This window comes from Pezoporus wallicus, unplaced genomic scaffold (assembly GCF_028554395.1).
Source record: "Pezoporus wallicus isolate ANWC-B61680 ecotype Strahan unplaced genomic scaffold, APGP_CSIRO_Pwel_v1 contig_1181, whole genome shotgun sequence".
NCBI lineage: Eukaryota > Metazoa > Chordata > Aves > Psittaciformes > Psittacidae > Pezoporus > Pezoporus wallicus.
Window position 1 is genome coordinate 799,345 of NW_026641428.1, and position 25,294 is coordinate 824,638.

The 25,294-nt window shown below is 39.2% G+C and overlaps 1 protein-coding gene across 7 annotated transcripts in view; it reads right to left on the reverse strand.

Annotated features, from left to right (window-relative positions):
• The window catches only part of RBMS1 (RNA binding motif single stranded interacting protein 1), a 153,370-nt gene that overhangs the window by 65,281 nt on the left and 62,795 nt on the right, over positions 1 to 25,294 (reverse strand). For 5 of the 7 annotated variants that reach the window (XM_057423819.1, XM_057423821.1, XM_057423818.1 and 2 more), the window contains exon 2: positions 7,453 to 7,628. In XM_057423819.1, the coding sequence (XP_057279802.1) occupies positions 7,453 to 7,628 (176 nt within the window). The remainder of the gene's footprint in view (positions 1 to 7,452; positions 7,629 to 25,294) is intronic. The other 2 variants (XM_057423820.1, XM_057423824.1) reach the window with 1 other exon arrangement.

Below are 25,294 nucleotides of genomic sequence, written 5' to 3' on the forward strand. Positions count from 1 at the left end.
CATCAGAGGTAAGTAGAACTAACCTTTAGCAAATAAAGTTAAGACTTCACAAGATTTCTGAGTTATGTGAAACCACATGAGATACTAGACATTAGATATAAGACTCTGCTAGATATAACTGATCCTGCTTTCTACACTGAATGGTAACCTGAGAAAAAGGGCAAGCTTAATGTAAGCATGCTGGGACAGAAATCAGCTTGGGCTGTAAACTGATTTAATCTGAACTGGTTTCTGAGATGCCTGCCTAAGCAGTCCCTTCTACAGAAGGGACAGGTTTTTGCACCGTGGAACCCACTAAAAAGCCCGACCAGTACTTGTTAACATTTTCAGTAGTCCATTAAAATTCAACAATCCCCTTCAAAATGTTCTTGAATTACTGGTTATTCCAATGAATAATTGCACTGCTATCACCTTCCATCTGAGTCAGGCCCCTGCCATCGGGGAAGCTGGGGACCAGGAGCCTGATCAAAGGCATTCCATCAGCTGCCACAGGACATTTCTTTCCTGCGGCTCTGTGATATGGAACAAGGATTGCTTCTCTGTACAACAAACACCTACAGATTTGCAAACACTCACAGATTTTACAGGCCCCACACTACCAAATCAACTTTTTGTTTTCCAACAAAAGAGCTTCAATGGTGGTAACTTTTACCAATCTGTTTTCCTAGCGCTTCTTTTACTAGCAGCTGCAGCTGAAACATTCCTTCCACTCTCTTCTCCTCCCTCGCCCCCACTTCCTAAAGGAAATTCCATGGGATCACCTCTCCTCCGGCCCCACACTGCAACAAAACTCTCATCTCCTCGGGGAGATGGAGGTTGTGCAATAGCTGGGTCCCTGCAGCATCTGTGACCACAGGGCAGACACAGAGTTCCTCAGTGCATTTATATTCAGATTGTTAGTTTTTAACAGGGTGTGCTGAGAGGGAACTGCTGATTACTGTTAGGCTAAATGAAATACTAAGTTTGAGAAACGTCAATCTCTGCTTAATCACAAAACAGAGAAAATTCAAACTGTACTTGTTTTAAATTCAAGGCATCTCAAGAGGCTGTCTATATCCAGAGGATAGGACTTTAGAAGACAACATTTTTTATTTTTTTTTTTTTTTTACTTTTTTCTCTATTAAAATTTTCCCCCAAAATACCTATGGGTCCCTAATGACATTCTACAAGAAGGCATTATTTTTAAAAAGGAAACCAAAACCCCAAAAACCCCAAAAAACCCTGGAACTCCTCCGAGAAGATTTCATTTGATCTTGAATGTAAAGCTGACTGAATTTTATTTCTGTCTAATTAAAGTGCAAATACTGAGGGGCAGACAGAGAGTCTTCCTTCACCCCATGCCAGGCTTTTCACTTCATAACATGACTGCTGAAAGCAGTTACTAAAAAAATAAAGGAAATGACTATTTAAACCAAACATCATGTCTCCAGGCCAATCACAATTCCCATGGCATACCACGCAAATGCCTCAAAACTGACTGTGGAAATCAAATCCTAACAAAAAGGACCATTCCAGTGTCCATGTCAGGCCTAAATCTCTCCAGTGTATCTGTCAAAAGAGATACACAAAACTGAATGCCATTTCTTCTCTGTAGAGAAGAAATGAGACAGTTAATTTTGACAATAACCTCTTCAAAGATCATCAGCTAAGACAGAAGTTAGCAGAGCCAATTTACATACCCTACTGGAATTTAAGAAAGCCCAAACCATGCCACAGTCCTTAAAGAATGAATAAAGAGAAAGATGACATTGGTCCCATGCAATATAGAGACGAACATTACAAATGACACTGCTCGACTGCTAAAAATCTACCTCCTCCTACAACCAAAGGATGCTCTGTAAACGTGGTGTTATTTATTCAGAGATGCATGCAATAATAGTATTTTCTTAAATGCATACCTAAGCCTCTAAAAGAATTAATTTGCAGAGGACCAAAGAAAGAAGGATGATAAATACAGGCTTTTGCTCAGTATATAGTAACTATTAATACTGATCTCAAAAGGAACAGTTTCAGAGACACTGCCGTATCACACTTAATTATATGACATCAAATCATATTCCACATAATTATGAATGCAATATTTCACTGCAGCTGACAAACCACGAAAGAAAAATGAACGGAAAAATGGATAATAAAGGAGAAAGGAATTAATAAAAAATACTTCAAAAAAATTGGAGAAGCTAGGTTTGAAATCTTCCATTCTGCTTTCCCTTACATATACCATCTATCTAAAGGCATTGTATTCATGTAATACAGATATTTCTTTAGTGACCTGCTCAGACCATTCTCCCAAAGAGTTAGACGCAAAAGACAATCAGACTACTTCCTAAAGTCCAGACATGTCTTTTTTTCTAATGAGATGCTGAGTAAAATTAGCAGATTTCTTGCTCTTAACTGACTGCAGACAATGACAGCTTCCCATTACAGTAAATATTTGAGCTCCAGCCACCACTTCTCAGTCCTGAGTGTCTCTGAAGGAGATGGGAAATAGCATCAGAAGGAGAAGTCACAATTACACAGCAAGCAAAGAACATGGAAACATTAATATGCTGATGGCTGTCACATAACTTAATGAAAATGTGTTTTAGGAAGAGTAGGTAATTGAAACAACTTCTGGGTGCTCTCGCCACAAAACAGGGAAACATTAGCGTATGGAACTATAAAAAATAGAAGTTCTCATGCTGTGGAAACAAAGCTGTATTGCACATCTGGCTCAAATGTTTCAAAATGACCATTAGCCCACCATTCATTTTGTAATGCTGAATATTTAGGAAGGAATCCTTAAAATACCCTTTCAACATGATTCATGATTTCCTAATGCATATAAGCAAAGGCAGTCACCACAAGGTTCTGTTGTGTTCTTACCATCCTAGTACAGAACAATGGTCTGTCATTCTAATTATCTAATTTGATACCCTTAAGGCAGCTGCTTTCCTACTTGTATTCCCATAGAGAAACAGCATTAGAACCATAAGGCGATAACTTAAGGGGGAAGGCCAAAGTGAAACTGTCCAGAGCAAGAACAGATTTCAAAAATATCATATAGACTACAAACAGCTTGATACAAGCAGCAAAGTAAGTACAAGCAAACAGCCTGGAAAAGAGCACACCAAAGGGCAGGCTGGCAATATGATTTATGCTCAGCTGAATGGGGAAGACCTGGGTTAAGCCTCAAAGCTTGAAATCTCACCGTGGGACTGGGGATTGTCAGAAGGATGAAGGGTCTGCTGCACCATCCTCATTTAATGATGTAAATGGCACAAAAGGAGGTCTCTGAATAAATTCAGCAGTACAGAGATGCCATGCTGCAGGCTAGGAAGTAAATCATAGAGAGATGGTAGAAAGCACAGTGCTTTGGAACTGTATGGCTTAGACATAAAGGTCACCCACAGCAAAGCACAGAGCTTAGTGAGAGTCTGGAAAGAACCTAGCAAACATGTCAAAGCAAGTTACAAACTCCTGGCTGAATCTCCTAAGACCCAATCATGTAAGTCCCTAATCGCAAAAGCAGTCTCAACAATTTCAGTGAATAGCTGGCATGGATTTAACCTTGCATCTTCAGATCCACATATTAAATAAGCTACAAAAAAAATGACTGCCTAACAGCCACCAAATAAGAAAGTACCATTAAAGCCTAAATAATGTATTCATAAATCCAACCCAACAGCTGCAGGGGCACATCAAGGGGCACATCAAGAAGTACTGATAGCCACACCAGGGGAAGGGAGCACAATTAGGCTGCAGCTACCATTGTTCCAGCAATCCTGTAAAACCAGCTCTTCATTGCAGAGGTTTTGCTCAGTACAGATCTCATGCAATAGCACTATGTGGTTTGGGAAACGAAACTGCGCAGCAGAGTCAGGCAGCTTCCTACAGGCTTCCCCAAACCATGCTCATCGGCTCCTAACATTAACTTCTTCTTTCCTCTGCTCTTGCTCTTCTATTTAGCTGAACGCTCCTGTCCAGCCTCCCACAGAAAAGATAATATCAACAGGATACTGCATCAACTGCTTTGCCTACCCTTACATACCCGATGAAAAGCTCTTAAGGCCAGGACTGACTCACAGTGGTGTCCCCCTAACACTCTTTTTGGGTTAGCTGTTACGACATCCTTATTATGTGACAAACGTAATACCTACACCTTATTCTTCCCCACACTTCTGCCTCTGGCACAACTGATACAAAGAAATTTGCTAATTTGCTTTCGCAACACAGAACTGGAGTAGCAGGCTCATGTTTGAATGAACTATTCAAAAACGTGGCAGCTTCATTTCCCACACAAAAGCAAATAGTACTGTCAGAAAACAGCTGTACTCCCAGGTAAGCCTTCACAACAAAATTATAATACACTCTTTTCATCTTGGAAAAGAGGAGAAAGCTTCACCTAATAGAAAAACTAGAAAGAACCAAGCATATAAAGGTGGAAAGCAGATCTGTAGAGACACGTATTGGCAAATTGTGCTCTTGCCGAGAAATTAATTTTCCACTAAACTGGTGAACATTTGCTGTGTTCGTAAATACTGCACAGCTGTGCTAAAACAGGAAAGCAAGCCCAACACACCTATCATTTGATAAGAGGTTTCTCTAGTGATTCACCAAAAATAATTAATCAAAATAAAAACATGGCCAAAATTAGCACTGCTAGCTGTCGTGAGCAAAAGCTAAAGGAAACACACTGACTAAAGCAAATCAAAGTTACTGTATAACCAGACCTCCACAAAAGAACTCTCTAGATTCTTCTACCTCCTATTCTGAGGATTATATTGAAAGCAGTATTTCTCTACAATAACCATCACTGGAAATAACTTTTCAGTACAGTGTATATGATACAAGTCCACAAGGATCAGAAGGAAAATCTGAACAGATGGGATGTTTCTGGCATTTGTAGTGACAATGGTGTTTTAAAATTATTTCCTGAACCCACAGGTGTTTTTCTGCCTTGCCTGACAACAGCCAAAAGATACAAAACAAAAGCCAGTAATATTTTTCTTTACATCCACTGAAAACTAGTTATTGCCAGCCAGCAAGATCATTTCTACAATATGCAGAGCAGTCTTTCTATCCATTCTTAGCACCAAGCACTCCAGTGGATACCTTAGGATAGCAAGATCCACTGCATATCAGTAAAAGGAACTAAAATTAAGACCTCCCAGTAAAGTCTGAAGCATTTGGACAAAGCTAATGAAAATATTCTGGAGTAAACAGCAGTTTCTACACTGAGTTCTATGTGCCCAAGATTTTATTCTCTACTTATCTGGTATTGTCTCAGCTTCAACAATGAACGTGGCAGATTCACTTTCAAAAATATCCTACCCTCTATGTCCTAGAAGTTTAGGCAGATTTTGCATCTGAAACTTTCCATAGTTTCTAAAAGTGGATTACTGACCTTCTGTGAACAAGGAGAGAATGTTGTCATTTCTACCTTACTGCAGCATCAAGTTAGTTGCTAAAGGGCTAGGCTGGCAAAGAAGCCTAAAGGCTCTTTCTTAATAGATTGCCCAGATTTTTGAAAGATGTTCCAAGGCTAAAATTTCCGGACTTCTTACTTAGTTCCTCAGCAGAAATGGAGAATCTTGAGACACAACCTCCTTTCCTCCCAAGGAAGACATTTAGGAGAGAACTATCTCACAGGAAGAAAAGCCACAGCCTTCCAAGTCTGTAAATTCACATCAGAATTGATTTAGTAACTCCATGGCTGCAGCTCTTGCCTTTAGTTGCAAAATTCATGCTGTCCAACTACAATTACATATTGAACATCAACAAAAAAAATAAAATCGGGATCTGTGGCTGTCCAAGTGGGAAAGGACCAGTTACAGCAAAGTATCGAACACATTTTTTCTCAAACATTCGATGGCATCTAAGACTGTGCAAACCAAAATGTCTTCAGAAAGAGATTAAGGAGCTATAGTAACCACTGCACAAACAGTAGTTAATGGGCGGCTCCAGTGCAAAATAACCTCACAACTCTGGCCTAGTGTAACATGAGTACACAGGCCAAAGTTTCTTCATCAGTTCGAAAAACAAAAATGAGATGGAAAAATCCACTTCTGTAAAACACGCATTTGCCACTAAAATGCAAGTGAAGAGGTCACTTTCACATGGGAAGCTGTAAAAGTGTTTAATTTATTAATGAATCTTTACAGATTGATAATCTGTTCTCTTCTCTGTAAAACACATGGATTTCATTTGCTCTTGGGAAAATGACCAAATGGAAATTTTTTTCCTTAAAGACCCGAGAGCAAGTTGTTATTACAATACTCAGATGACTGATACGTGGCTACAATGCTGAAAATCCAAGTTTTGTTTAAAAAACAGGAAAAAAGAAAGAAAAAAGGAAGAAATTACCTCTATAAACTATGCACTAGGTTGTTTTGCAACATTCAAAACCAAAGGCACCTCATATAAGCTGAGATTCAAGACTTACAGGTTTCTCTTAGCTATTTTACTAACTTGCATTGTGGTCTTCAGTGCGTATTTTTGCATAGTCCCAGGTACTGATCTGCTAAATTGAACATAAAATTACTTTGAGAATCTCAGAGAGCAGTGATACACACAAATTTTAATGACTCTCCACTCGTTCAAGACAGCTGGGTGTTTACTTACAGGTAGCATTGAAAATTTAGCTGAGTAGTTTTGATTCCAAAATAACCCAGAAAGTGCACTATGAATTCTGGAGTGAAGATTTTAAGAATTCAGTAAAGCATCCAAGAAAGGCGATTTTAAACAGTGCATAAACAACATAACTGCAAGTATCTGGATTTCTGACCCACGTCTGAAAGTAACTAAAAGGCATGTGCTGCTGTAAAAATTAATAAAACAAAACCGAAAACCTCACAAACAAACAAACAAAAATCTCATGTTAACAACATTGCCTGAAAACCCTCTGCTAAACCAAGTCTACCCACAACTCCAGCCAGCAGAGAGGATTATAACCCAGATCAACCATTTCTAATGGTAAACGTAATTATGCAGTAATGTACAGCCAACAAATTGGTCTGAATCTATGATAAGCATTCAGATGCACACTGTAATATACAGTGATGGAGAACAATTACTTGAGGAGTTTGTATCAGCAGATTATCCTAGTAGCGAACAGAGGAAACCTCTGTTGCAGGTTCTTGATAGCACGTTTCACATTCAGGTGTTAATTTTCATTTATGTGCAATTTCAACACCATCAGGCAGCAGTATGGGTGATTACAGTTTTTTATTAAATCAATGGGTTGCTTCTGTTCACCACTTATATGTAACTTTCTTTGCTTTTCCAAAGTGACAAACACATTCTTTTCCTTCCGATTGACGGGGAAGTTCAAACTTGCCATCACACTATAGCATGAGGATTTTTATTTACAAATCTGTTTTTCTTCCCTCATAATCCAAACACTCATTCCAATTTCACTTTATAAGCTTTTAAGGTAAGACATTATAATTTAAATTTAAGTATAGTACTTACGGTTGGCATAATTTTACCAGGTCCTGATCAGTGGTGTTTGGAGGCAGTGCTCTGATGTAAAGGTTTGTTTTACTTAATTGATCCCATCCTGAGTTGCTGTTGCTACTGCTGTTGTTATTACTGCTGGTGGTGCTGGGACTAGGAGGAGCCATTGGGTGGGCTGGTACAATGGACTGCTGCAAAGAAAAAAGCATGTTAAACTACAGACAGCACTTGCAGTATGCGCATTAGCCCAGTGTACAGTAGCCTGTTTACCATTTGCAGCTCTGTGTAAAATCGGTACATAATTATTCATTTATTTTAAATACACCTGCTTTCACACCATGTTTGGGACAGGATTTACAAGCACATTCTAGTATACCCAACAACCATATGAAGAACACTCGATACATGACACAGGCTCAAATTACATATAGCCTCTGCTGAATACTCATAGAATTTTGCACTCTTCATTGTGGCATCTGATGTGAATACGAAATAGGAGATATTGTTCCTCTAGGTTCCAGCAAGTGTAAACCAAGTTTACATCACTATGACTACTTCACGTCCATAAATGGATTCTTGTGGCACACATGAATAATACGCTATTTTCTTAAACTATGCAGAAATACAAAAATAAGCTTCTTTTACGTCTCTTCATGCTTTTAGTACTTCGCACAATACTGCAACTGTGGGGTTTTTTTTTTAAAGATAGAGTGACTACAGACAGCTTAAGGACCAGACTTGGAATTAACTGTGTGCCTTGGCAGAGCTATCACCTTGCTGCTGACCTCAGTATGTGTGGATTATTTCAGCGTCAAGAAAAAAATTATGTATAATGGCAACTAAAAAAATTAAATAATAAAGTTTCAGAAGTAGATAAGCACATCAGCACTTCTACCTAGTCCTCAAGGCATTAACGCAATTGTTCTTGAAATCAGACTCAAATGGAACATAAAAACATCCTGGAGAAAATCTGCAATAGAGCAGTCGTAATCACTTGCATTAATAACAGTACAACAGGACACTGTACAAGCCGTCATGAACAGGTCTGCGGTGTTGTCAGAGGAATACTTTAACAAATTACTGGAGAACTAAAGCTGCCAGTAAAAGTCTTGTGACTACAAGGTTTTCACTGACAAAAAGAATTGGCTGCATGCAGCCCCTGTCCTGCAAAAGCCTGAATGAGCTTCTACGGCTCAAGAAGCTCATACCAAAGAACCACCCTGTGAACTGCAGAGGGAAGAGGGGGTGTGTGTGTGTGTGTGGGGGGGGGGTGTGTGTGTGTGTGTGGAAATAAAGTGGAATATAAAGTGAGATGTCACTGTAGACTCACTTGTTCCCGCCCTGGTGCCACCCTCTTCTTTGGGCTAATACAAACAGTTGTGTAGCCACAGCCTGAACCAAAAAAATGATATTCCCTGATCTGGTTCACCACATGTGGCTTTGTGCTACGCAAAAGCTTTGTCTGTCACAAGGCAGGGAACAGGAATATGTAGGCAGCGAGGAGGAGATTGCAGTTTAGCTTGGTTTAAAACACCCATGAAACTACAGCCTTAATACACAAGAAAAGTGAAACTATTTTAGAGATAACCTCAGGAAATTGGAATGAAATTGTGAGTGGGAGGAAAGTACAAAGGCATACTTTATATCAGAAACCTCACAATAACTATGCCCTTCTTCTTTGTGTTTCCCTAAGAAGGTTTTGAAATCTTCCAGTTCAGCATATTGCAAAGTTAATTATGCAGCAGTAACAGCCTGGAAAAAGAAAACTCTGTAAAATCAACACTGATATGTAGAAACATTGTTGTTGCCTAATTTTATAGAACTGAAAATTACCAAAAAGAATGAAATATATTCCTGATCATTTAACATTTCACAAATGAATACTGGTGTTTCACTGCCATAGAGTTAGAGGGGTCTGGCGTTCAGGTTTTTTTGGTTGGTTTTTAATTAAGATTTTTAGAAACATCAAAAGCTTTTCCAGAAGATTTATACTTGGAATTGAAGCGCTGATCTAGAATTTTTCCCAGGCATGATTTAAAATGGGAAAAAGATTAAATCCTCCCTCCAAATTTGTAATGGAAACATTGATGGATTTTAACTATAGCAGTGCAAGTTGGGCTGTCAGACTGTTCTGCTTCCAGTAACACCAGACAATTATTTTTAGGGTTACAAGCAAAGCAGAATGACAGAGCAACTACTTTCAAAACATCTTCATAACAAACTGAACAAACTTAGTCTGGCATGGTGCTGCTATTCTCTTCAAGAAGCCTTCAGTGGAGTTCTCAAAATGCACGCAGTGATCAAATACGCAACTGCTCCGCTCAAGCTTTTGAGACATACACTTTCCTTTGTGCATGTACAGCTGCCATAAAAGTCAATGTACATGTACCAGTTTTCATCTTAAACAGTAATTACTACAGGAGACTAAGAGCCTCTATTCTGTATTTCAGTGTCTTTTTTTTTTACTTCTTACAGTGTTTTTTCCCCTTAAAAATCTTCGGTTTTCCACATTCTGAAGAACTGGGGCTTTGTAAAATTTTGTTCACAGCTGGCCAAAGACAGGACAGGAAAAAAAAAAGCAACGTGTGTCTCGAGAAAGCAGGAATCTTAACTCTGCCTTCCTGTAAAACATAAACACTCCATTCTGAGAAATTTAAACTTTTATTTAAACATGAAGATGCTCTCATGCTAGTGGTCACATCCAACTATGATGGGAATGTAGATGTGATTACAGTTGTCTTCCTAAGTTTACAGATGGGAAGTTTTTCACCGCTTTCACAGAAACTCATACCTCTACCAGCCTTAAAGGCTTTACAAAACACAGATGCTGGGGACTGCAGCTCTCAAATCCTGCAACCCAATGACACAGACAATCATTAAAGGGGCAGTGACATCTTAAAGCCATAAGACTTAAACACATTTTTTACATTAGAACTTCATTTGAGAATCTGAATCACTCTTTCCACTCTGTTCCTCATCGACAGCTACTTGTAAAAACTAAATTAGAGGGGTCCCTCTTTTCTTTAAAGGGGCTTTTCTTTCCCAGTTGCTGCAAAAGGCTCATCGGCAGTGCAGAGCCTCACCGCTGGAGCTGTGCTGGCACAGCCTCCTACGCTGACAGCCCACGCCAAGAGAAGAGTTTTCTGCTGGCGTAGTTGCATCACATCCCCAAGCGACATAAACTAAGCTGATACAAGTTCTCTTCTGCCACCACAGCTGCATCCACACCTGGGGTTTTGCCAATGTATCAATGTCAGCAAGGATGTATGACTTTTTTCCACACCCCTGGCTGACAGAGTGCTGCTCACTGGCAAGACATTCTGCAGTGGAGACCTGGCCAAAGTTCGGGGTTGTTTGTTTAGACACAGCTTTCACAAACATGAACTGAAAGCTTTTTATAAAATCTGAAATCAATTGTGAAGAGCTTTGCTTCGCAACTGTAATCTTCACTGCAAATCCATATCAAAATCTGTTCTTAAAGTCAAATGGACTTCACAACAGTTTGCAATAATTTAATGTACATAAAACCACATTCAATAATTTTCCTTTTTAGTAATTGCATCTTAAATTAAAACATTCAACAAAAGTAGAGGAGGAATAAATCTAAGTAACAGACCATTATTTCTTGTGACAATATTGCTGTACACAAGAAATACCACTGTCACACTGGTTTGCCATTTCCTCCTTAGTCTTCATTCCCAAAAGTAATTAGCAATCATTCCTTCTCCTCAGTAGTTTCCTCCCAGTCATCTTCAACAGCTAAGCAAAAAAGACCAGTGACAGTATAATCATCCCATATACTGTATGACCACCCTATCCCATTCTGGAGCCAGCTGTGAGGAGCTCCCAACACTCTTGGCCTGGTCTCCAAGGGACCTTCCCTCCAGCTCTCCATCCCTCCACAGCCCAACTAGAGCAGTGGGAAAACCACAGGCACTCACTAGAAAAAGGAAAAGCTCAGTGACAGAAGAGTCCCTGTGGAATGCCTTGAACCAAGGAACACTGTCTGCCTGTGTTTTCTTCTCAGTATAAAACCCAAACGGGAAGAAAACACAAGTACTGAAAAACAACTGGAGAAGACACCCATCTTTGCATGAACCATTCCTGTCTTTCTTATAAACCACTCTATACTTAAGGGCTGGAAAGGAGTCAGCGCAGGGTTTTGCCTGCCAAGGAGAAGTATCTCTTTGCTGTCAACAGGAAAAAGCCACATAAAGAAAGAAAACAAAACAACCAACCAAAACAAAATGGAACAACAGTGAGAAATTCCTTTGACCTGGGAGCTGAGAGATACTAATCCTTGCTGCCTTCAGACTACAAAAGTCCAAGGAAACTCCAACAAGCAGAAGGTAACTCGGGTAACAACTGTCCCAAAAACAAAGCATGATTATTATGGTAGCATTCCATTCAAGTCTCTAACTTTGTGTTATTAAAAGCATGTCTATGAAGTTATACAACACACTAGCATTTAATTATGAGTTCTTTCACTCAGCTAAAATTCCTGATGGGAAAGTACCATGACTTAACAACAGAGTTCTCACACATCTACTCAAAATTCAAACCATAAATTACAGCACACATTAACTATCTGATTTATCCTGAACTGCTGCTTGGATCATCTCACAGTTTCAAAATCCTGACACTGGTGTTTGCCTAGCTTTGGTTCAGGTGATTAAGCTTCAAGTACCTGCTTACGCTGCCTGGTTTTGCCTAACCTTCCTGATTTCATTAAGTAGCATTTTGAAACAGCACCTTCAGTAACAGGGAGATATAAAAATTACCACACATTTTTGTAGATGTGTGTAACTGTTAAAAAGTATTAAATTACATTAATTTGGAAAAAAAAACTAAAACACAACCCTTTATTAAATTAGGGGGTGATTTTTTATTTATTACTCAACACAGAACTTTACATGTACAATGAAAGCAAGGGCTCAGGAAAATAGAAGATGCCACATATAGTGAAGGAAGACACTGCCATATTCAGTGCATAACTTCAGAAACAGGAGGTTGGTTGTAATAAAATCATGTCCTGAACAGAAAGAACTCCAAATGTCTAACAGAAATGAGTGTTCACTGATGAATACAGTTGCTTTATCACTTTCCTATAGATGAGGAAACATTAAACACTTAGTCTAAGCCTGCACCTCTCTAGCAGAGATGCCATTTTGAGTGTCCTGCACTATTCTATTTCATGGTTTCCATCATCATGTCTGAAATGTTACAGCAAGCAAAACAATTTCTGGAGGCCTCTCCAAGATCAATTCTCAGTGGACATGAGTCAACCAGTAGAAATAGAAAGATGTGCCACTGCTGTGTTCACATCTCCTGCCTTAGGGTAGCCTCTCCGACTGCTGTTCTTCAGTCAAACAGCACTTGTCACAGCAAGATAATGCAAGTCAGCTGCTTTCTAAACATTTTCAGGATGAAGTGTAGAGAGCATCTCAGAAGCTGGGTCCTCCAGACTCCTGCTGAAAATCTCCTCAGGCAAGAAAACTCCTTTTCATCCTTTAAACCACCAACCCTAACTTCTCTCTGCATGGGTAAGGAACATGGTCTTATCACAGTGATGCTGCAAGAGTCAACAAGACTATTCCAGCAAGGGCTGGTTTACTGCACCAGGCTGAGACCACGGATATTATGTCTTGCAATCATACAGAGTTATTTGCACACCCAGGATCCAAGCCTATTCTATCTTCCTGGCTCCAGCCACGTGGAACAGAAACAACTAGGTGTTGGGAAGAGGCAGGACCCAGTGGGTGGAAGCTGGCATCCAGCACAGACTCTCCCTGTTACAAAATATCAGAGACAGCCCAGGAGCATATGGAGATCCAGCACTGGGTTTCTCCTCAAAAGCTCTCTAAACCTTCTACATCTTGGCATGAAAGAACTACGCCCAAAATACTACAGCTGGCATTATGACAATGATGGACTGCAATAACCAGCTTGAAAATCAAGTACTAAAATAAATAAATATATATAATATAAAAAAAATTAATAAATTACACTGAACTGGGGGAAAAAGAACAAAAGCAGCCCCTCAGCTTTAAGTTTATTTGTTAACACATAAGTTCTATCATGCAAAACTTCTCTTAAAAATAGAGGGCTATGCTCTTTTTTCTTGCCTGGATGTTATAGCCAAGTCTATGAAAACTTTGACTTTTTTTTTATTATACTGTCTTTCTTTTCAAGTCAATTGTGTTTTAACTACTTTAAATCACCCTGCCAGTAAGAAGAAGAAACATTTTTCAGCAAAATCCAGGAAAGGAGTCAATACACCTTTTTTTCTGAGCCATTTAAGAAGTCCTTCCTTGAAATACAGAAATGTAAAAGTGAGTAGGTGCTTCTATAAGCTTCCTTTGTAAAAGGATCTTCATGAAGAGTGGCTCTATCAGCAATGATATAAGACAAAGTCTAGTATAAAACCTTTGCCACAGCTCAGAGGCTCCTAAGAATTTCACCCCTAGATGATTTTGATTATTCTCTCCTCACTGGCAGTTATTTTGCTTCCTTTCCCTCAGGATGGTGAGAGAACAAGCCACCCTTCACAGTGACATAACAGGACTAAACTTGTTCTCACTAGAAAGCTATGATTAAGAACAAAAAGTACAGAAGTAAAGCATTCCAGCTTGTTGACAAAATGTCACATACCCATATTTTTTTTTAACAGGAAATTGAACCAATATTTTTTAAATTACACATATTAAAGCTTAATATAACAGCAATCTTCTGCTAGCAATGAAAAAAAGCTCTAAATCTATGTATTTCCTTTTTACTAAAACACTTGAAAAAGTGGGAGCATAATCTTGGCTGCATTTCAAGTATCTGACAAAAATCAATGCTGATGCTACCAAACAGGTTTTTTTTCTTCAAGGATAAGTTGGGATTCTTTTCATTATTATCACATACAAAAACCTCTAACTTGGAGACAGCAGGAAAGGCTGCTTTCAGTGATAACGAAAAAGCTTCAAAGTTCCCAGGAGCTCACCTATTCCCTTGATTTAATCCCCTATCAGGGATACATGAAACTAGCCACAAAAGGCAGAGACAGGAGTGCTGAACTGGGTTACGTCCTGTTCCTTTGCAGATGCTATCAACTCTTCTCCCTTCTACTTGCTCATCATGAATCGCAGCATCCCTCTTCCCTTTCACTTTTATACCTGGATTCCCTGGACAATCCTCTGACTACAAACCACACGCATCCCATGCCCTAGCCATGATACAATTATAGGCAGCTGAAGCAAAATATCTGAGGTTTAGGTTCTGAAATTTGAACAGGCTGCAGCAACCCAACATCTAGTCTACATTAAAAGAATGTAAAAAGAAAGTCAAGATGCTAAGTACCTGAAGAAAGAGAGCTTGGCACTAAGAATTCAACAAAAAGAAAAAAGAAGCATGTACGTGTTTTTGTGGTTAGCTTCATTGAGCAATAGACACAAAGGAATTCACTGCCAACTTCCTTCTTGACTCTAGTAAATACGCAGACCTATTTCCTTCAGTGAAACCAGCCAAGGCTTTTGATCAGGATCCAGAGAGAAAAGGGTACTGAATCCCTACGCTATGTTAAATTTTTTGTTCCAGCCGGAGGATTCAAATTACAGTTAGAAGAAAACACATCCATTTTCAGAGAGGCTTAACACACATACTAATGGGTTTATGCAAGCCTTTGAAACATAGCAAGTCCAACACATGACACTGAATACAGATCATTTCTCTCTTGCATTACACATCTGCTGGTACACATTAATAGCAGGGTATAAAATCTTACAACGTCCTCTGCAACAGGAAACATCCAGATACCATTGGTAGGAGAAATGCTTCAACTGAAAGAACAATTAACACAGAAACTCCTGCGCCATGTCATACGTAAGACTACACCAGGAATGATTACATTAGAGCTGCAAATCACATACAGCCTACAGACTCTAAGCAAAAACGACTCAATCAGCTTTTTATGTCTCAGGTTGTATGATGGGAGAGGGGGAACACTGGGTCATACGCCAGCAGGAAGGCCTCCTATGGCCACGTTTCCAGTGGAGATCATTAAATGCTAGCAATAAGCACATAAAAGACATCTTAGAGCAGCAAAAGGCAGCAGTTTTGAAGTTTAAGGGGAAACATGCAGAAACGAAGCATTCGCATATGCCTCTTGCACAGGTGACTATTACAGTGCTCACAGCATTAAGAGGTTCAGAGATCCCTAAACTGAAGGTCATAGCAGTCCCGTTACAATTCTGCTTAAACATTTATTAAACAAGAAAATTTCTACTCAGTACCCCCATTTAAAAACTCTTCAGGTGTTATCCCAAAACAGATGACAAATCAAAGAAAACAAGTACTCAGGCAATTGTTCTGCTTCATGAAAGCTGTAAAATTCCCAGAACATGAAAAAAGACATCCAGCCAAACTGCAGCTGGCACATACAGAATTACCATAAATAGTTTCACTTCTCCATCAGCCAATGTCCTGCAACTTTTTTAAGGGGAAAAGGAAAACCCAGGGAATTTCGCAGCAGTCAGCTCAACTCCAATTCCCAGAAATACTCTGGAACAAATTACTGAACAATCACCTCACATGAATCCAAGGAGATTTGGAAAAAAAAAAAAATAAAAAAGCAGACAGAACAAATATGCCAAAAGCAGATCACATCAAAACAAATGTAATTTTCTTCACTGCCAGTGCAACCAGCTTAGCGGGTAAGGCAGCAGCAGTAAACACCTAAAGATCTTGACCAAGTCTTCTGACATTGTCCACGTGACATTTTCATCAGCAAAATAAGGAAATACTGCCTAGATCAGCAGTTCCCTTTGTACAGCACTCTCTAGCAAAAAGTGAGGTGTGAACTGCAGTGGAGCTTAAGCTAATAAACTCATTAGCTTCTCAGCATGCACTGTCACGGGAGGGGAGGAAGCAGAGCAAAAGGCACATTCAAAGGCATCACTGATCCTATCGCTTCCCCCTCCTCTCCAGTCATTAAATTCATGGTGCTTCTAATACACTTTGGTTTTAAACACTGCTTAGTAAGTAAAGTTATCCACAATAAACCTGAAGATCAGAAGGTGCACTAACTAATACCTCAAAGTAAAAAAGTTCCTCTGTTTTTTTTTCCCCTCAAGAAAAAAATTAAACCAGACATTTACCTATAATAATAAAAAAAAATACAAAGGAAAAATGGAAATTATTTTTTTCTCATTCATGGAAACTGGAAACAAGTGTACTGCGATCTCAAAATAAATAGTATGTATTATCTTCTTACTGCACTGGAGAGTGTAATGGGAAGAACTAACCAAAAGCTGCACCATGAGTTGGGACTTAAATGTATGGAAAGTAAGAGACCTGGATTTATCTGGGTATTTTTTGGCTCCCTTGTAGGAAAATAAGAGACAACAGATAACCATTTCTCTAAGTGAATTCTGCAAAACTAAGCTCGGGCAGTGAGACTTTTCTGTATCACACAAGTCAGTTACTTCTGCAGAGGACAGACTCTTCTATCAGAAGAATGCCAACCTCCAGCTCAGCTGTTATTTTGCTCACCTGTTTTGTCATGAGGTGTCCTGAACTTCTGCCTCCAGTGCCAACAAATGGGGCCACAGACAATATTCAATGTGATCAAAAACTTACTGTTTTCAAGTACTTCTACGTGCAATGTTAGAATGCATACTGATGGTATAGGTAATTAAGGTTTTAATTTCATAAAATTGTAAAAACACAATGTTCATGAGGCCAGCCTCTTTTCTCACCAGTTAAGGATGCCACCCATCACTGTAGTTTAGCGGTTAGTCCAGCTAGGTCTGTACAGCTCATGAAGCTGCTACTGATGAGCGTTAAGTATCATGTTAAAAAATAGCATAGTGCAGACACATAGATACTCACCTCAGCGTATTCAGACTAGTGCTTGAACAGCTGTACTACAAAGACTAGCAGCCCCAGTAAGGAGAAAAAAAGAAAAAAAGTACATCTGGTCAATCTCAAGTTCCTTAAATTATTAAAGAGAAGGAAATGTTTTCTTTTGAAAAGTTAAGAACACCACAGAAAGGTTTCTAAAGTACTATTTACTGTTCTTCCATCCTGTATTAGACTGAAGATTTCTGATAAGCTCCTGAGAGCACTGTTTTACTTAAAAAGTGTCACAGGTTTCATGAAACACATATGATAATTCTGCAGTTTTTTATTTCAGCTTTTTCAAGCAACTTTTTTTTAAGTGTTTCCTTTTTAATTTTTGTTACTATTTTCTAAACTCCTGTTTAAACAAAACAAAAAAAAACAACAAAAACCTACAATTTCATCATTCTGCTCATCTGGCTATCCTACCCACCCTCCCTCCACAGTCAGCAATTATAGGATAGAAACGGCACTGCATTGAAGATGCATGTCAGAAGAAGCATCTGCTTTTTTGGCAAACTCCACACTGTCAGTGGCATTGGAATTGCTGCTATACTGTTTGTGACAGGGTTAGACCACAGATGGCTCTTTTGGCTGACATGGGATCCACTATGTCATTTTCTGTTTATGCAAGTTAAAAAAATAAATTGAAGAACTTGTGCCTGACCATGTAGGAGGGAGTCAATTCCTTTCAAAATCCCTTTGTCTACATTGCTGGCTCCTTATGGGCAGCATATTACACCCATCACAGTAGCAGCATTGTTACTGTGCATCCCTCTACTTTAAAGTGCAGAATGTACATTGGTTTTGGCAATACGACCTTTCTATTACACCAGTATTTAATAAATAAGTAGCCTAGTGCAGTACATCCCAGGCCTATTCCTGCTTCTGCTGCACTCTTTGACAACGCAGATGGGACAGTGCAGGCAGCTGGCTCTTTCTTCTACATTCCTAAATCTTAATGTTTGTCTGCCAGACTACACCCACTTCACTGCAGCCAGCATCTCCAGCTGGAGGAAAGGTGGCATGTCAGGAGAAAACAAAGGAAAGAATATAGAAAAAGAAGCCAGGTTTTTAAGATTTCACCATAAAGACCGAATCCGGATAACCCCATGAACAGGCTCTTTTGAGAGCATGATTTATGCTTTAAAGTAGAAATCAGTTCAGATATTTTATCCTTCCTACTCAGTTTGCAAATGTTTTCTCTTTTCTGATTATCTAATGCATTACTGTGTTTCCAGGCCTAACTACCACAGAAGTATCAGCGAAGAACAGAACAGCGTAGATACACTGCACAAGTACAACACAAAGGTTCTTGTAACACTGATACCAAAAAGGTCCAACTCTGCTGCTCAGCAGTTTGTTATGTGCCTATGCCAGGTTACAGTTAAACCGACTTCAGTGAGAATGGCAGCATCTTCCATCGTTTCCCATGGGAATGAATGACTCCTCCAGGAGCCAGACAACACGGAAAACATACCCAAAGCATCACTGCTCTTCCTAGTTACTCCATTGCAAGTATTTCCACAGTCCCTTATAGTATTTGCCATAGAAGTAAGGTCAGCATGATCTGTGCTAGGCTGAAAGTTCCTTTCTTTTTTTGTTACTTCTGCAATTTCAGCAAGTGCCCTTATGGTTCTTATATTCTGCAGTATGATAAAATGCAGCAGACACAATTAATTATAATCAACACAGAGGAAGAGGATATAAACAACATTGCTGGTAAAGTATTAAGACAAGTCTCAGGTATAACTAGGAAAGCACATACCTAATTCAAGAAACACTAACAGTGTAGATTAAATACAACTTCAGGATTTCATACCCCACTGCCTTCTATACACTGGAGTTGCATAAAAGGGAAGTGTAAGTACTTTCTACAATTATTTCAGCACAAGTCAAAGTAAGAGCTTGTGCTAAATTTGCCATGGTATTTTGACATTCAAGGAGCCCATGGTTGAGACCATATTGCTACAAGTGGTGTATGTATATACACATATACACTTACACACACACACACACACACACACACACTAAGACAGGGTCTGACACTGAACTTGCAATTCTTTAGGGCAGGGTGACCACATCTCCATAAACGTGATTCTCCCCCATGGCAAAACCACCGAACTGAACAGAAGCAGCCAAGTATTATTAAATTAGCAATCCAGCCACTTTTAGAACAAGAATGAGATTGGTAGCAGCTCTTTAAGTCAGACTCATTATGTGAGGAGTTGTCAGTTTTCTGCACTTGCACACACCGCCCTGGTTCCACTCTCACCCAATGGCTCTGCATTCATTCACTCAAGCTGAAAATCTGTCCAGGAGTTTTACACATTTCAACATTGTATAAAGCTGACAGGCCAGAAGACACAAGTGTATAATGTTGGCAAAACTTAAACACAGGGCTTTTCCACAGAGACCAGGGAACAAACTCTGCTTGGTTTGCACGCTGCGACACGCATACCAATTTTCCTTCAGATTTTAATGAGTATGTGTGTCGTGCATGTGAGACTGCAAATTAAATTCCTGAAGTCTTCTAAATGACTCTCCAGACTCTCCATGGTTTCCTAAAATAAAACATAGAAGCTCAAATCTCATTAGGAAAGAACTGGAGTTGAACTTCATTGCTTTTAAAAAACATTTGCCTCTTGCATCGTTTCCCACTCAGGAGGGGAGTGTTGCAAACACCATGCAAGCTGCCTGCAGACACGGCAGGCAACTTAAAGTTTTTCATTAATGCAACTATATTAGTGCAGTTACGTGTGTGTGTTAACAACTCCAGAATGGACAAGCTGTTAGCTGTATTCTCATGGAAGGCGATGAATACCATAATGATTTAAGCATGCCTTATACCTAGCAAAAGCAATTTAAAGCCAGAGCTGAGAAAAAGCTGTGTGCAGGAAGACCTGAAGTTAGCATCAAGGACAACTGTTTCTAAGGTTTTGGGGCCAATGGACAACAGTCAACTTTTGACATTTCTCAGACGTATCTTGCACTATTACACAGCTACAATAAAGACCATCACATCTAGCCTTTTTGGCCAAGTGTTTACTGTAGCATATTCAGTGTACGTGGCATAAAAGGTCCATTTTCTACATGTATATGACATAATACACAGTCACACAGGATACCCTCTGCTCTTCAGGAAAAAAGGACTGGTCTGTCATGCCCAGAATGATTCGCGCAACTTTCCCTTACGTAACCCATGGAGACTTACCCATGCACAGGCACCACAGAACAAATTACAAGCAGTTTAGCATGACAAAAGCAGCTATGTTTAATTCCTGAGAAAGACAGAAACAAGAACAGCTCATCTGGTTGATGAACAGCTCAGATACCAAACAATACTTATCTGTGGCTGCTATTACTACAGAAAATGCTGCTAAGATGGTACAGACAGCTTAGGATGGCCTCAGCTGATCAGGAAATAATAGCAGAAAATTTAGCTTGACAAGCAGCAAGAAACTATGAATGTTTCTCTGAGTTATCACCACCCTGCCCTTTTGCCCTTAAAAAGTCTCTGTGTGAGTATACACACACAGAGCTTCTATATTCTTTTAGATTTGAGTGTCCGATCTACTCAAATCTTGAGCCAAACTACACGTTGTCTGAACACTGAGGACTAAGTCAGTATCATGCACTTTCTGCTTTTCCCTTCCACAAGCGTTTATGACCTGCTTTCTTAAAACTATGCACTCAGAAGAGTACAAGGAAAATGTTGACATTTGGACAACTTTCTCCTGGAAAAGATGACAAGGAAGTCATAATTCTCATCTCCAGATGTCTCCAAATTCCTAACCTGCAACTGTAGCTTGGTTTAGTTTCCTAGAACTTGAAGGGAAGCATTTTCTTCTCCCATTTCCTATCAGCACGCCAATTACATCTCACAGTACTCTGTAATTATGCTCTTCAACATCTTTTTCCTCTCCTCAGCTAAACAATTTTATGCACAGGATTGGAAAAAGAGCACTTACTTTGTTTCTGTAAGGATAGTTTCAGATGTTACAGTAATATACATATAACTTGTTTCATTACCAGCATCCTTCATGGAGAGATCACTTCTCCAGCACAATTTGAGGAAACGGGTCCTAGGATACCCCAGAACAAAATGCTTACTATAGTACAAATACTATTTAACTCCATTCAACTTGAATACAGCAGGGCTTGTTGGCATTTGCTCAGCATCAGTCTCAACAGATCCAAACTGTTTCTAGCAAAACTATTCTGTTGTTGTTTGATGAAAGCCAGTTCGGGCAGCACATCTACCCCCACTACACAGAGAAATTGACTTTAGAAGTCTGTTTAAAGCACAAAGTTGCCGAGTACCAATTTAAGACAATCAGTGGGTGAACTTTCGAATTTTAAGCCATCAATAGGAACATAACACATTTTAAATTAAAAATAGTAGTTAGGGAACTTAACGAATTAGTAAATCAAATCCTCCTTATGTGAAGTTATTTAAAATGCAAATATCTTCCTAAATGCAAGTGATTGAGGGTGTACAGATGAAGAGTAGTCTTTTTATACAGCGAATTGCCTTAAATTCACCACAACACTGTGAACACAACTGTTCCATCAAATCCGGGGACTTGATAAAACATAGCAAGGAGTTTGCAAAGATCAGCATAGCAAAATCCAGCACATGAGCCTGCTTTCATAAATAGTAGTTTGCTTCTCTTTATAAATAAGGAAACCAGTACTCCTTCAGTAGGATAAAATTCTTGAAGTTGCAAAGGTAGGCAAGATTAAAACTGAAGATTCATACATAAGAACTAGGGCAAGATTTCCAAGGGTAGGTAACTTTTGCTGAAGGTTCCCAGTAGGTGATTAGCTGCATGTAAGGGATGATTTGCCTGTGCTGACCTTTGATGATCTGAACATGGCATTGGGTCAATTAAGAACAGCACCGAAAGCTGAAATCTTTTAACGGTTATTGATAGGGTGTTTTAACATGGAAAGCCAATTCCTGATAAAGTTGTGAAGTAGAAACTGCACTTTGAGAGATCTAGGACGTGCAGATAGGGAAAAGGAAAAGGGTGCTATAAGAAAGTCAAAAAGCTGTAACACTGGTGGTTAGATCTGCTGGTCTGGTAAGCTGGCTTTGGTAAAGCACAAAGATGACTTTGCTGGCCTTGTTGGCAGCTCAGCTTTCAAGCCAACCTCTCCCTCAGTTTGGCTAAGAAGACCAAAGGGCAATGGAGGCAACTGCTGCCCCATGTGTCTCAGCTCAGTCAGTTCTGTGATCTGGATTGCCCCAGAGCTGCAAGTGTGAGAGAAGGCAGAAGGGACAGGAACAAGGTAGGGACATGACTGATGGTTCAGAGTGCTGCTTTTTACCATTGGTGCTGACTCATTAAAGTGGTAACAAAACACCATTAGGCTGTCAAACAATCAGGAATTAAAACAACATTGCTTTTTCATAAACAACACTACTGCAGCAAATACATGTAGTACCTGTATCTGTAACTAAGCCTTACAAGTAAGGCAACAAGCAGCATGCACAAACCTGTCTGCTAAACTTCGGTGAAACCCTGGGCACATACCACATGAAGCAATGTTGCTCTGGCCGTAGGGTCAGATTTTCCTTATCTGAAACATATCCAGTCAGTCTTTTCTTATTCTTTAAAGGATCGTGTTTTGGTAGATGCTTATCACTTATTAGATCCAAAACTTTCTGACTGCTGAAAACACTCTATTTTCTCTTTACAAATTCCAACCTTCCCAAAATCCTTGTGCATGCACATCCAAGAAAATGTGTGCTTATGTATTATTTGTCATTCCTTGTTCTCCTTGAAATCTATAATTTATATTTGAATAATGCAATCAGAAGAGCTATTCTAACTCACTCCCGCAGTACTCATCAATTTTCCTCACATTTTGCATTCTAATTTGAAACTTCACTATTTGGCTTGAACCAAGAGAGAAACTTTTCCTTTGCAAACTGCAGTCTTATCTCACGCACATAGTTTTTAACTCTAACAGATTTTTAATTCTGAAGTAAAAGTCAGCTTAAGTGGTGAAGAATAGCACTCAGGTGTCAAACTCACACAGCATAATAAAAGCAACAACTTACTCTAAAATTAAAAATCATGGTGCATACTAATTAATGATTCCTTTTTCATCCAGAAACATGGTTGTAAAGGTAAGTTACAAATGTTTAGCAACAGTATGCTTAGCAAATGCAGAATGCCGTTCCTTGGTGCATATTAAAAGTTAAAGAAAGCAACACTCCAAATTGCTGCTGGGTTGAGTGTCTGACTGCACAATGAATCATTTTCATAGATGCTACAGATCACTTAATTCTGAAATGAAAAAATACAAGAATTAGATAACACCTCGGAAAGCTTCCAGATATACTACTAATACAACATTTTAAATATATGAGGAATTCAAGTGCCAAGATGAACTGGTCCTGGCAGCACAGATAATAGTCTCAGACATATAAACAGTTATAGCTGAATTCACAGAAGTGATACCAGCAGGGCTTACAGCAGTCAACAATGAATTCAGAAGCCATGCAGTCAGCAGGGCACACGTGAACACAGCTGGCACATACAACTGGAGCACCTGCATTAGAGAGCCTCCATCTCTGGAAGGAGAAGGGACATTTCACTTGAACCATGTCTAGTGCTATTTATGCCTAGAGATGAAGAACACCATGTCAAACACTAGTCAGGAATAAACCAGTTCAGTTGGGCACAGAGCCCAACTCATCCACAGCTTTATTAGTCATGTTCTTGTCCCTGGTACAAGAATTCAACTGAGGAATCACACCTCTGAACACATCAGAAAGTTACAGATAAAGGAAAATACTTACGGTAAGTACATTTGGAACTGATAATTGCCTTTAAAACACTGCAGTGAAAGAGAACCTGCCCAGCTAACAGCTAGCATTTTGACATAAATTAACCACCTGCCTCTACTCACTGCACAGCTACAGTCCCTAGCAACTGCTTTCAGGTTTGTCCTACACTGCAGCCATTTTATATTTTTTAATAAGAATATTCAGCTCCACTTTTCTTAGTTGCAATCCTACTCTTGGAGCTTATCAACCCACAACTACTGGATGCTTAAAACTACTACTGAAAGTCACCATTAGTTTGCTATAACTATCATAGTAAATTGAACTTGAAAGACTACATTGCATTTCCTAAAAGAATAAACTAAATATTTGAATTTATACAATTTAATTGGATTTCAAAATTGAAATAAGACAACAAAATCTTGGAATAAGGACTTCAGGGGGAAGGGGGGGGCGGGAAAGTTAATTTAGTAGGAAAGGTAAGGCCACAAAACCACTAAAGCCATCAAGACAAAAATTCCGCAAAATCTAGGTCACGGAACTTCAGAGTTATTCCCACTCTGAGCAATATTTTCATGGTTGAAGTCTGCCTTTTTGCACATTAAGCTTCCGCTTAGAAATAAAGGCAACCATTGCTAACAGAAAAAAAAAAATCTACTCCTTTATAAAACTAGAGTTCTAGATAGTTTTACCAGTCCAGTTTCCTGCCAAAACAAACTCTGCCACTGTTATTAATCTGGAAATATCAGTAATAGTATTCACATGAACATTCCCACAGACAGTAAAGAAACTACTCGCCCAGTAAGTGACAGTCAGAATTTGAACACTAAGTTCTAGCAGGATGAATAGTCTGATCTATCCTGAGCTTTAGAGGACAGACTTAAACATATATCATCTCTATACATGTGCATGTGCATATATATATTTAAGATATTTAGTCCTAACTGCTGTAATATCTGACCCACTTCCAGATGTTAATACATTCCTGTGCAAAAGTCTATGGGATATAGGAAACTATTAACGAATACCTTCTGAAGAGCTAAACCTAAACAATTTACCTAAAATTATCCAAAATATTGTTGACAGCCCAATTTGAACTTCATGTCGCCTTCTTAATTCCTACGCTGTCCTTGAATGAACTTTATAGGTGTGGCAGACCAGGGACCTTTATTAACA